Source organism: Capricornis sumatraensis, chromosome 1 (genome assembly GCF_032405125.1).
Source record: "Capricornis sumatraensis isolate serow.1 chromosome 1, serow.2, whole genome shotgun sequence".
In the NCBI taxonomy this organism is placed as follows: Eukaryota; Metazoa; Chordata; class Mammalia; order Artiodactyla; family Bovidae; genus Capricornis; species Capricornis sumatraensis.
In genome coordinates, this window is record NC_091069.1 from 181,667,179 (window position 1) to 181,681,849 (window position 14,671).

Sequence of the window (14,671 nt, forward strand, 5' to 3'; positions counted from 1 at the left end):
TGTAGAGTTCTTGTTTCCTTGAAGGACTGTTTACTTGTTTACTACTGAAGAAGATGCAGTCACATTTGCTTTTCTTCTGTTTCTCTTTGAAGGGGAGAAATTTCTTCTTTCCATGAAATGCATTTTGTTCAGTTGGCTTGTTAGAATTTGATTTTATTGTATTGATTGTAAAATCTCATTGTAAGTCCCTGAACAAGACTTAGGTAGAAAAGGTGAACTTGAGTTTATGAAGCAATAAATGCAAGTTCTGGCATGGATGCAGTTATTTTGTTGTTGTTTAACTTTATATTAATCATATAACCTTTTGATGGTCACTTATCAAGTGATAGAGATGAGGTAGAGGACTACTAAGGTTCCTTCTTGAACTAAATTACTCATTCTATGTTTCATTAGAAATCAGACAATGTAATAGTAATATTTTCCTGGGTATCTTTACCTGAAATCTTGATTAGTAAGTAAAAAAATGTTTCAAAGAAGTTAATCGGAATGTTACTGACGTTAAGAAAACAGCTAGTATACTAGTGACTTTATGTTACAAGCTTTGGCTGTTTAACAGATTTATGAATATATAGGGTTCTCCCTTTAAAATCATCTGCTCAAGCCTGCATGCGCTGTGGTTGTGTTATATTTTGATTTCCAGTGTTACATTTTGTATGCTAAGGGCCACAAAAATGCATAATAACCATTCTCTTAAATTTATAAACATTGTACTGAGGTCTAATTTTGGACTTGAGCACAATCTTGAATGATATTAGTTTAGCCCAAGGAATGATTCAAGCTTGGGCAATTGTGTTCTGTGGAGTAAAAAGGTTGTTTAGAAAGGAAGTCTTGTTTCTTGATTTTGTATGATAAATCTTTATAACCAAATGCTAACAGAAATTGCATGTAATTATTTCTCATTTTTTTCTGAACAGAGGGCCTATATTTCAGGCTTATTGTTGATATGTTATTAAAAGCTTTCTCTCTTTTGTATCTTCTTTTTTATCTTTCTGCAGGATGTTTTCACTCCAGAATGCAAATTTAAGGAATCTGTGTTTGAAAACTACTATGTGATCTATTCTTCCACACTGTACCGTCAGCAAGAATCAGGCCGAGCTTGGTTTTTGGGACTCAATAAGGAAGGTCAGATTATGAAGGGGAACAGAGTGAAGAAAACCAAGCCCTCATCACATTTTGTACCAAAACCTATTGAAGGTATGAGCCGAGCTTCTTTTCTTTAGATCCAGATCTGTGTGTTGATGCCAGTTCTGCTCTTTGTCCTTTCACTCAGGGGAGATTGTTTTTAAGGCAGCAGATCAGAACAAAGATTCAGAAAATACGATAGTACTACTTTCTATTAAAAAAAAATCTATTACAAATACTTGGCACTTAGAGAAAAACTGCTTCAATATAGAGGCTAGAATTTCTTGAAAGTAGAAAAATAGTAGCCGTGACCATTTGAAATATAATTTCTTTCTTTAATGAACTCAGTGATTTAATTTCTCAGGCTACACTCTTAAAAAACCAATAATACTATTATAGTGCTCTAAAGTTTTATCAAGGCTTTTAGAAATATATTTGTATCCTAATTGCTACATTATTGTGAACAAATTTCATGATCTGATGTATTCAGTTTTCTTTGTATTTTTTCAAGAAAGAAAATATTCTGTTTACTGTGATAAGAAATATTATAGTTTTTAAATTTTATCTTTCCCCACTGAGCCTATGCCTTCCCCTCCCTTGATCATATAATGTGGTGCTCATCTATTTCAGTTGATGAGTGGACTAAGTAATTTAATGCTGAGGAAACACATTTTTGGCAACTTGTTCCCTAAGAAGGATAAACACATACCGTTGGGGTAACCGCACATATACTATATTCAGTCAAGCTTTTTAATACAGATTGAAAAAGCAGCAGTGGTCTAGCCATTTACCAACACACACTCTTCTCTAAAAGTCACATTATAGTCACTTAAAACATTAGTTCATCTTCCTTGTCTGAAGAAATGAGAATTTGTTCGCAAATAGCAAATAGTGCATTGCTCTTCTGTGATTTAGCCAGGCTTGCTGTCCCATGTCTAGAAGGGACAGTGTAGGGACACAGTGCCTGCTATAGATCCCAAAGGACTGTAACCGTCAGCAAACACTTGGTAAATCAATACTATGTTCAAAGCACTGGGGGGAAATGTGACATTCAAAGCTTCTAGACCCCCTCCAACCTCCCATCACACACTGTGCTTTTAACCACACAAAACAGAACTTTCTTCTGTTCTACTTTTTTTTTTTTTTTAATGTTTCTAATATGTTTTTACTATTTTGGGCCTTATGTAGGTATTTTGCCCTTCTCTGTCACAAAATTCTATTCATGTGCCTGGGAAATGCCTGTCAGACCTTGTAAAAAATTAATTCAAGGAGTCAGTACTTCTTTGAGGGCCTCCCTGACTTCCTTCAAGTAGAATTAAACACTCTGTTACCTCATTATTGTATCTTGTTCTGTCTGCTAGAGATTATCATATTGTATTAAATCTGTCTCTGTCTCTTCTTATCCATGATTAGATTACTTTGTTTACATTTTATTTCTTTTTCTTTATTAGAATGTAATTGCTTTACAATGTTGTGTTAGTTTCTGCTGTACAAGGAAGTGAATCAGTTCCCTCTTGCAACTCCCTTCTGTAGCCACCTCCCCCACCCCCCCTACTCACCCTTCCGGATCATCACAGAGCATGGAGTTGAGCTCCCTTTGTTATATAGCAGCTTCCTGCTAGCTCTCTATTTTACACATGGAAGGCAATGGCACCCCACTCCAGTATTCTTGCCTGGAAAATCCCATGGACGGAGGAGCCTGGTAGGCTGCAGTCCATGAGGTCGCTAAGAGTTGGACACGACTGAGCAACTTCACTTTCACTTTTCACTTTCATGCATTGGAGAAGGAAATGGCAGCCCACTCCAGTATTCTTGCCTGGAGAATCCCAGGGACGGGGGAGCCTGGGCTGCCATCTGTGGGGTTGCACAGAGTTGGACACAACTGAAGCGACTTAGCAGCAGCAGCAGGAGCAGCAGCAGTGTATATATGTCAATCTAATTTCCCAGTTGGTCCCTTCCCCTTCTCCTGTGTCCATATGTCCATTCTGTACATCTGCATCTCTGTTCCTGAAAATGGATTCATCTGGACCATTGTTCTAGATTCCACGTATATGCATTAATATACAATATTTGTTTTTCTCTTTCTGACTTCACTCTGTATGACAAACTCTAGGTCCATCTACATCTTTACAAATGACCCAGTTTTGTTCCTTTTTTTATGGATGAGTAATATTCCATTGTATATATGTACCACATCTTTATCCATTCATCTATTGTTGGGCCTTTAGGTTGTTTCCATGTTTTGACTATTGTAAATAGTGACATAGTGAACAATGGGGTACATGCATCATTTTGAATTGTGGTTTTCTATGGGTATATGCCCCACAGTGGGATTGCTGGGTCTTATGGCTTGCTCCTAGGAAGGAAAGCTATGACAAATCTAGACAGCATATTAAAAAACAGAGACATCACTTTGCTGAAAAAGGTCCATATAGTCAAAGTTATCATTTTTCCGGGATTCATGTATGGATATGAGAGTTGGATCATAAAGAAGGCTAAGCACAGAAGAACTGATGCTTTCAAGCTGTGGTGTTGGAGAAGACTCTTGAGAGTCCCTTGGAGATCAAACCAGCCAATCCTAAAGGAATTAACCCTGAATATTCATTGGAAGGACTGATGCTAAAGCTGAAGCTCCTGTCCTTTGGACACCTGATGGAAAGAGCTGGTTCACTGGAAAAGACCCTGATACTGGGAAAGACTGAAGGCAAAAGCAGAAGGGGGCAGCAGAGCATGAGATGGTTAAGTAGTATCACTGACTCAATGGAAATGAGTCTGAGCAAACTCCAGGAGATAGTAAGGATAGCGAAGCCTGATGTGCTGCAGTCTATGGGGTTGCAGAGTCAGACAAGACTTAGTGACTGAACAGCAACAATAATGGCAGTTCTATTTTTAGCTCTTTAAGGAACGTCCATACTGTTTTCCACAATTGCTGTACAGATGTTTTATTTTTCTCATATACTCTGTATCTTGTACAACATCTGACATATTGTAGAGAGAAATTCAATAATTACTGTTAATTGGATAAGTGAACAAGTAAATGAATGGATGAATGCATAGATAGATACAAAACAGGGAAAAACTATATGCTCCAGAAAACTTTTCATATTGTTGGAGATACTAAGTATGTTTACTAATGACAGTAATTTAATATAAAAATTGATTTATTACATGTTGCCAGAAATGATATTGAGATTTATAGAAAGAGCCAGCACTTCCACCAAAAGAAAGACATTGGAAAGTTGTTCTTTTAACACATCTTCAAGGCTAGGACAGGTTCAGAACATTTGAGATAGGAGGTAGGGATTAGGCAGACAGAACCACTCCAGGTGCAGTATGAGTAAACTATTAAAACTATTGAACCATTTTTGTTTGTACATTTAAGTTGATTTCTTGTTGTAATAAAAGTAGTGCATGCTCATTAACAATTTTGGAAAATTCATGAAAGCATAAAAGTAAAAAAGTCCATGTGTTTTATTTATTCCTTTTATAAATAATGCATTTCATACCCTGTCCCTCCTAAAATAAAATACCTGTAACCAACCCTCCTAATCATGACTTCTGTCTGCACTGTAGCTAGAGAAACCTTTTCTTGGGTGTGAGTGACCATGTACGAATTATAACAGAATGTATACTATCACCATGTTCTGAGTTTGAGAGCTGCCTTAATTCTTCGCATTTGCTGGATTTCAGTACAAATGTGGAAAAGACAACCAAAAAATGTTAGAATCAGATTCAGTTGTGTACAACACAAAACCCATGTTCAGATCAGTGTAATTAAACAAAGTGCTATTGTCTCACAAGCCAAATGTACAAACCTGCTGTCCAGGACTGGTTCTATGGCTCTGCAATTGTTAGGGACCAGCCCCTTTCCCTTCATAGCTTCACCTTCCATCCTGTGTTTAGAAGATAGGCAGTGTTAATAAGGGGTTGCAAGAGCATCTATTCAGACAGATAGATGGACTTGATATTTAAACCCATTACCATGTGCATTGCATGTCAACCTGTATTTACCCTCCCCTGGAATTTTAGACAACAGTGCAGGCTTCACCATTCCTAGTTTTGCCCTTTCAAAGCATTGTTCACACCACAGAAAAGTAGCTTCCCCAGATTTAAATTGTCTTGATGGTGACCTCCCCCTTTATCTTCAAATATAGAAGCCAAATACTCTCTGACAAAGAACTAGAGACAGTCTCCTCCTCTTCTCCTCCTTCCTCCTGCAAAGAGCTCATTGCTCAGCTCCTGCAGGTGGTTGGATATTCAGAATTGAATTTCTTCCTCCTGAAAAGAATGTGAGTGCTTTCTAAGAGTTAAGGTTCAAGAACTTAATCCTTGAATGAGAAATATATTTCTAAAGTGAAATTAGTAAATATCAGTTAAAAGCCACTGCTATAGAAATACTAAATTTGAACTCAAAGAACATTTACCAGTTTCTACCAATTTATTTTCTAGTGGGGAGGTAAGACTAACACAGCATGTACATACCTTTACTCACACACCTTTAGGACAGTTACAGTTATTCATTCTGCCTGTTAGAACCATTGCTTTAAACTAATAGAATCTGAATAAAGTTCCAGTAGTATAATGTAGATCATATTTTCCCAAGCATTAGTATCAGAACCACCTGTAGTGGTTTTAAAAGTACCAATTCTTAGGTCAAATCTCCCAAGTATTCAGATTTTATTGTCTAAGTAATTTTGATGGCAACTAGGTTTGAGATTTGGTGTTCTAAACTGACCTTGGTGTTTCTATGCTTACTTTGATCCTATCTGGCCATAGGAATTATTTAAATATATTCAAATTATTATGATCTATATATTTTAAAAGTCTAATCTATTATGGCATCCGGTCCCATCACTTCATGGCAAATGGGAGAGAAAGTGGAAGCAGTGACAGATTTTATTTTCTTAGGCACCAAAATAACTGTAGATAGTGGCTGCAGCCATGAAGTTAAAAGACGTTTGCTCCTTGAAAGGAAGGCTATGACAAACCTAGACAGCTTATTAAAAAGCAGAGACATCACTTTGCCAACAAAGGTCTGTAGAGTCAAAACTATGGTTTTTCCAGTAGTCATGTATGGATGTAAGAATTTGACTGTAAAGAAGGCTGATTGCCAAAGAATTGATGTTTTCAAATTGTAGTGCTAGAGAAGACTCTTGAGAGTCCTTTGGACTGCAAAGAGATCAAATCAGTAAATCTTAAGGGAAATCAACCTGAATAGTCATTGGAAGGACTGATACTGAAGCTGAAGCTCCAATACTTTGGGCACCTGATGCGAAGAGCCAACTCATTGGAAAAGACCCTGATGCTGGGGAGGATTGAAGGAAAAAGGAGAAAGGGGTGGCAGAAGATGAGATGGTTGGATGGCATCACCAACTCAATTTGAGCAAATTCTTTGACATAGTGGAATCACAAAGAGTTGGACACAACTTAGAAACTAAACCACAACAAATCTAATATAGAGTAAATTCTCATTCTGACACCGTGGAATTAAATGTATTAAACATTTTACATGCTTAGCTTTCCTACTGCTCTTAGGATGGTTGTACATTAGTGCTAGGTTAAATTACTAAATGGACTTAATAGAGGTAATACCAAATATTATGCCAAATTGATCACTAAGAAATTAACTTGATAGTAATCAATTAGACTTCAGGCTATACTACAAAGCTACAGTCATTAAGACAGTATGGTACTGGCACAAAGACAGAAATATAGATCAGTGGATCAAAATCTAAACCCCAGAGATAAATCCACTCATCTATGGACACCTTATCTTTTACAAAGCAGGCAAAAATATACAATGGATTAAAGACAATCTCTTTAACAAGTGGTGCTGGGAAAACAGGTCAACCACTTGTAAAAGAATTAAACTAGAACACTTTCTAACACCATACATAAAAATAAACTCAAAGTGGTTTAAAGATCTAAACATAAGACCAGAAACTATAAAACTCCTAGAGGAAAACATAGGCAAAACACTCTACAACATAAATCACAGCAGGATCCCCTATGACCCACCTTCCAGAGTAATGGAAATAAAAGCAAAAATAAACAAATGGGACCTAATTAAACTTAAAAGCTTTTGCACAATGAGGGAAACTATAAGCAAGTTAAAAAGACAGCCTTCAGAATGGGAGAAAATAATAGCAAATAAGGCAACTGACAAAGAATCTCAAAAATATACAAGCAACTCCTGCAGCTCAATTCCAGAAAAATAAACGACCTAATCAAAAAATGGGCCAAAGAACTAAACAGACATTTCTCCAAAGAAGATGGCTAATAAACACATGAAAAGATGCTCACATCACTCATTATCAGAGAAATGCAAATCAAAACCACAATGAGGTACCATCTCACACTGATCAGAATGGCTGCTATCCAAAAGTCTATAAGCAATAAATGCTGGAGAGGGTGTGGAGAAAAGGGAACCCTCTTACACTGTTGGTGGAAATGCAAACTAGTACAGCCACTATGGAGAACAGTGTGGAGATTCCTTAAAAAACTGGAAATAGAACTGCCTTATGACCCAGCAATCCCACTGCTGGGCATGCACACCGAGGAAACCAGAATTGAAAGAGACATGTGTACCCCAATGTTCATCGCAGCACTGTTTATAATAGCCAGGACATGGAAGCAACCTAGATATCCATCAGCAGACGAATGGATAAGAAAACTGTAGTACATATACACAATGGAATATTACTCAGCCATTAAAAAAAATACATTTGAATCAGCTCTAATGAGGTGGATGAAACTGGAGCCTATTATACAGAGTGAAGTTACCTTGAAAGAAAAACACCAATACAATATACTAACGCATATATATGGAATTTAGAAAGATGGTAGTGATAACCCTACATGAGAGAGAGCAAAAGAGACACAGATGTATAGAACAGTCTTTTGGACTCTGTGGGAGAGGGAGAGGGTGGGATGATCTGAGAGAATAGCATTGAAACATGTATATTACCATATGTGAAACAGATCGCCAACCAGGTCCGATGCATGAGACAGGTGCTCAGGGCCAGAGCACTGGGCTGACCCAGAGGAATGGGATGGGGAGGCAGGTGGGAGGGGGGTTCAGGATGGGGGACACATGTACACTCATGGCTGATTCATGTCGATGTATGGCAAAACCACTACAATATTGTAAATAGCCTCCAATTAAAATAAATAAATTTAAAAATTAGAAGAAAATAGACTTTGCCGCTAATAAATCCAGATAAGTGTCTTTAAAAAAATCTTACCAATGATTTACTAAGTAATTTTGAGAAAATAATTTATTACTTCAAAGTAAGTTATCTCTGGAAATGCAGCTGATTATAAATTCCATCTATTTCACTGAAATAGTATGAAGATTAGACACTGTAAGAAGTTTGGATTTCTCAAATCTGTCAGATCAATGCAAAGTGCCTTTTCCATTTTCCCTTGGAAATTGGACATTGTGTGACTGTGTTAGGTACTGGAGAAAGGCTGTCAGGCATGGTATTGAACAAAGTATTAGAGACAATGAAAATTGAATTTGGAGGGAAAATAATCTATTTAAAAACTATGTACTAAGACACCAAAGAAGTGAATAAATCAGGAGTCATGACTTTGTAAAGCTACTATTGAGAAGATGACTAATGGCAAATTATTTGATGTTTTTATTTCATTTAACTTGAAAGAAAACTAGATGACTTGTTTTTTCCAAAATTGTCTTTTGGCCCCAACAATACTAAAAGACAAAAAACAGAGATGTAGTAAAAATGTACCTTTTATGCTCCTGATAGTTTTCATTACAGAAAATATAATAGCAGCCTCTCTCTCTCTCTCTCTCTCTCTTTCCATCTTTTGAGTGTGGGATCTCTGCCAGCCTGTGACAACTTATTCCCCCAAACCACTGTAACTCATTCAATGCAGCTTTTTCTCTGGTTTTGAATTTAATCTTCAATAAAGCCCTCCTACTCTCTGTGACACATTCTTCTTCCATCTCTCTCTCTCTCTCTCCCTCTCTCTCTCTCTCTCTCTCTCGCTCCCTCTCTCTCTCCCTCTCTCTCTCTCTCTCTCTCTCTCGCTCCCTCTCTCTCTCTCTCTCATGCACACAAATACTGCTTCTGATCTCTTTCTAAATGAAGGTACAGATCTTTTTGTTCATGATGTCTCCCAACTCTTTATAATAAATATTTACAGCACACTGGGTGCATCCCTTTGGCAATGCATTGCTTCTGAACCAGCACTTAAAGTTCTTCTGCAGTTCCAAAGGGATTCTCTGAGACATTAATTAAGGTGTGAAATTGCTTCCTGTTAATTGCCCACACTCTTCCATGATCTGCTATTAAGACAATTAAGTTTCTTTAATGGTACATTAACTAACAGAGCAATCTAACCTTTCCACTCTTGGAAATTACAGAGTGCCAAGGAAAATTTGATTAAATTGGTAGTAATAAAAAGATTAGTCATATTTCATTCCTCTTTGATGGAAACTGATATAACATGAGGGTTCTTTATCAAGTGTCATTTATGAGTTTTATTAGAAATTGGAATTATCTTGCCTCCATTTGGAAAACAGAATCTGTCAGCAACAATTACAGTTGCCTTCCTCTCAAGTTTCTCAACTCTTCAGTCCAGAGAAATACTGACTCGAAGATTTACACCTAGTTCTTCCACAATTATCAAAACTTTCAACTTTTAAATGATTTATAAGAATCCAGCAGTAATATAAAAGTAATAATCAGTAGCAGTTGTACTATATACTATGTGCAAAATTACTATTTGCTAAGTACAAATTTCAAAACATTTGAAAGATTTTTTTGTTATTTTCAACATTCCTCCTAACAAGAGTATCATTTGCTAGTCAGTGACACTTTGAGAGGAAACATTAAGATTAAGAATATTATCCCAATTTTAAACATCAGGAAACTGAGTTTAAGAGCAATTACATAGCTCACCCAGGTCCAAATAGCTGCTGCTGCTGCTGCTGCTGCTGCTAAGTCGCTTCAGTCGTGTCTGACTCTGTGCAACCCCATAGATGGCAGCCCACCAGGCTCCCCTGTCCCTGGGATTCTCCAGGCAAGAACACTGGAGTGGGCTGCTATTTCCTTCTCCAACGCATGAAAGTGAAAAGTGAAAGTGAAGTCGCTCAGTTGTGTCTGACCCTTAGTGACCCCATGGACTGCAGCCTACCAGGCTTCTCCGTCCATGGGAGTTTCCAGGCAAGAGTACTGGAGTGGGGTGCCATTTCCTTCTCCAGGTGCATATAACTAGAAAGAGGCAAAACTGAGCCACCAGGGAAGTCAAGATTAGAGTTGTTATCTCTACCAAATACTGGTAGAGCATCCAGCAAGCTGTTGAAAGAGAACTGACCATACATTCAATAGTGACTTCACAGGATTGATTTCAGAGGAGTTGTGGGAATGTCTAATTGGAGTTGATAGAAGTTATAACAAGAGTTAAAGGAAAGAAGAAAGTAATATTAAATGACACCTCTGAGGAGTCTTGTTTTAAAAGGAAAATAGAGAAATGGAGCCCAAGGTGGAGAGAAACATGGTGGCTATGTGTTGGAGTTTGTTTGTTTAAAGCTATTTAGCATATTTATAGACTGATGGGGGAGAAGGGGAAATTGGTATTATAGGAGAGAGGGTCACTGAGTAATACTGACCAGAGGGGATGGGATCAAGTACACAAGTGGCAAAGTTAGGACTAGATTTAAATAGAAACAGGAAGAGTTCAAGCATTTTTAACAAGCAGGAAGCCAGGATATGCACAAGCAGATGTGTGCAGGTTGGTATAACTTTTCTGGTGGAAATATGAACGCTTTCTCTTCTGCATGTATTTTCTAAGTGAATTCAGAGTGTCGTTACTGACAAAAAGGAAGGAAAGAGGGAGAGATAAATGGAGAAGGAGAAAAAGAGAAAAGAAAAGGAAAGAAAGCAAGCCTATTTCCTGAGTCTAAGGAGGGTATGAGGCAGTTTTCAGAGTTTGAGGAGGAAGGAGAGATATGGAAGACCAGGAGAGGGGATTGGCTAGAGAAATGGAGGAGGATTCCACAAAGTACTGAGCACCCCCATGAGGTTTGGGGTCAAGATTTTTTTTTAATATTTATTTGGCTACACTCGGTCTTAGTTGCAGCATGTGGGATCTTTAGTTGTGGCACGTGGGACTTTTAAGTTACATGCAGGATCTAGTTCCCTGACCAGGGATTGAACGCCAGCCCCCTACACTGGAAGCATGGAGTCTTAGCCCTTGGACCACCAGAGAAGTCCCTGGGATCAAGATTTTGACTGAGACCAAGCAACTAAGTTTTTTCTCTAAACTCATTAAGCTGTTTAACTATAAGCTTAGAGCAGGAACTCTGGAGCTAATCACACATGAATTTGAAGCTGATTCTGTTTATGTCAGTGAATGACTTTAAACAAACTACCTTTTCTGCTCTTCAGTTTCCTTAACTGAGAAAGGGATCAATTAAACTGTCTGTTAAGGTCATTTAAAATAAACTTACTGTATATAAAGTGCAGATACCGAGTAAGTGCTCAATTAATATTAGCTTAGACTCAGCAATAAGGAATCCCCCTGCCCATACAGAAGACACAGGAGATGCAGGTTCTGCCCCTAGGTCAGGGAAGATTCCTTGGAGGAGGAAATGTCAACCCACTCCAGTCTTCTTGCCTGGGAAATCCCATGGGCAAGAAGAGCCTGATGGGCTCTAGTCCCTATGATCACAAAGAGTCAGACATGACTTACTGACTAAAACAACAAATGGTTAAGAAGACAGCAGTTTCTTAGACGAATACCCCTTGGATGGTACCTGGAACCTGACTTATTATAGGTTGGTTTATAAATAACAGCAACCCCTGGGATTTCAGTTTTAAGAAAGACATGATTTTAGTTTGTTTTTCAAGAGAAATGTATGATAACTAAAATAAAATCAACTATTGAATGTTAAGTGTTTCAGACAGGGAGTCTGAGCTGTTATAATGGCAAGGGACACCTGCTGATTCTGATAACAACTACATTCACAGCAGAGGTACAAGTGAAAGAATCTAATAGAGAAATACTAAGTGGAAAGTCAATCCTGGAAAGACCCGTACCTAACCTCACAAAGAGAGGATGATATATGTGTTATATGTGATATACGTTTGGTCTTTTTCTTTTCTAATGGCACAATCTTGCATTTAAAAATAAAGCAAAATTTAAATAGAGCAAATACCATATGTTAACTTAAGGTTGGTAGCCTATGGTCTTGTTATGACCAAGTGTAGAATTTTAATTGAAAACAGGACTGCAGGACTTTCTATAGACGTATGGCCACGATCTCTCAGGAAGCTGTGAAAATGACAGCCTTCGCTACACCAAGTCACTTAGTTATGGGTGTCAATCATGCAAGTGTGTCCTCTTCACATTGAAGGGGTGAACTAAGGATTCCTAATGGATGCCATGTCTTAAAACAATATGTAACGTGAGTTATTTTATTAGAAACCCTCACTTGTCCCTGCGTCTGCAAATAAGGAAGAGTATTCTCTCATGAAATCTCTGCCTCATTTTTATGCCGAAACCTGGGATAAACCCCTCTGCTCCAATGTACTATAAATCAAGAAAAGTCAAAACATGAATAAAACGAAACTTTCAGAAGAAGAGGAGGAAGAGCAAGAGTGGGGGAGGGAGAAGGGAAAGAAGAAGAAGAAATTTAAACATATATGAGAAAAGAGGAAAAATAGAAAACTGATTTGAAGAAAGAGATCTAAAGAGCCATACAGAAATACTTCCCTTTTCAAAGCATTATCTCCTTTTACCATTTATCCAAAACTAGGGCTTGCCTGGTGGCTCAGCAGTAAATCTGCCTGCCAGTGCAGGAGACGTGGGTTCAATCCCTGGGTCAGGAAGATCCCCTGGAGAAGGAAATGGCAACCCACTCCAGTATTCTTGCCTGGGAAATTTAAGGCTACAGTCCATGGGGTCACAAAGAATTGAGTATGGCTTAGCAACTAAAACAAAAGCAATGACATTATGATATCACATGTGTTAGAGGAACCATAATACTTATCTCAGAAACATTATGTGGGGTGAAAAAAGAGCAAGTATATTTTATCATACTTAAAAAAGAGCAAGAAATATGATCAAGACAACCCAGAAGAGCCTTGTGATGGAGAAGTAACATTGTTAATCAGGCAGGTATTATATTAGGATACTAAGCATTCTTGAAATTTGGATATTGAAACTTGTAAAAATAGTATGAAGTTAAATTGGTAAGTAACACCAAAGAAATCAATTCTGTACCAACAAATGGCCATTAAATCATGTCCACAAAAATAAAGCCTGTATCACAAATGAAGCCCATAGGATTCTGAATGATAACATGATTAGATAGTAACATCCCAAGTTTCCCATAGAGAATTTGTTTCCAGTTGTTAAATCTAAGGTAGCACTGAGTCTGAGTTTCTGTGAAACAGATTTGTGGAGCTGGGAGGACAAGAAAGATAGTAAGTTAGATTTTTTGTTTTATTCCCTTTATTCTCAATTTAGAAATATCAAAATAACTGGAATATCAAACTTTGCTCTCATAGCTGTAGTGGATAGAATATATAAAGCAAAGCACTTTGGAAGAAAATATTCAAAGTCAGATAGATTTTTAAAAATTCTAAGGCCTACACTAATAAATATGTTTTATAATGAAATAAAATCTTATTGTAGTAGAAAGTGATGGAAAAATCCTTTGAACTACTGCAAAATTAAAATCAGGAATCAATTATTCGGAAGAAAAAACTTGACTTACGTGGGACAGGAGAATTTGAGAAGCACAGTTTAGGAGCTGTAGAATTTATGTAACTGTTGAAGATCAGCATCTAGATGGTTCCTTAGAAATGTTTCTTAAAGGTTTTTCACAATTGCTTAGTAATAGATAATTGGAAATTAATACCAGAACTTAAAATTCTAGTACCAATAGCTATAAAAAGCTGTGATTAATTTTTAGTGTACAGTCAAATATATAGGATTCTTATATGTGGAACTAGTAATTCTTGATTTATCACTTACTATTTATTCTTCTTATGCTCCCCACAAAACAAAAAGATAGCCCTTGTCAGTATGTTAGTTAGCTTAACCAAGAGAGCCCCACCTTTCAATAACAGTCAAAATTATGGAACTTAAAATATGTTAGATGTCAAGTATAGTCATCATTCAGTATTTGTGGTTCATTCCAGGAATCCCTGCTGATACTGAAATCTGCAGATGTTCAAGTCCCTTATATGAAATAGCATAGTATTTGCATATATATACTACACACATACTCCTGGATACTTTAAATCATCTCTAGATCATTTATAGTACCTAATGCAATGTAGGGCTTCCCTGGTAGCTCAGATGGTAAAGCATCTGCCTACAATGCGGGAGACCCAGGTTTGATCCCTGGGTTGGGAAGATCCCCTGGAGAAGGAAATGGCAACCCACTCCTGGACTCTTGCCTGGAAAATCCCATGGACTCAGGAGCCTGGTAGGCTACAGTCCATGGGTTGCAAAATGTCAGACATGACTGAGCGACTTCACTTCACTTCATTTCAATGCAATGTAAACACTG

General features: G+C 37.5%; 1 protein-coding gene across 1 annotated transcript in view; it reads left to right on the forward strand.

Moving 5' to 3' along the window:
- The window catches only part of FGF12 (fibroblast growth factor 12), a 289,098-nt gene that overhangs the window by 265,107 nt on the left and 9,320 nt on the right, over positions 1-14,671 (forward strand). Inside the window, exon 4 of the mRNA XM_068973583.1 lies at positions 996-1,194. Within this exon, the coding sequence (XP_068829684.1) occupies positions 996-1,194 (199 nt within the window). The remainder of the gene's footprint in view (positions 1-995; positions 1,195-14,671) is intronic.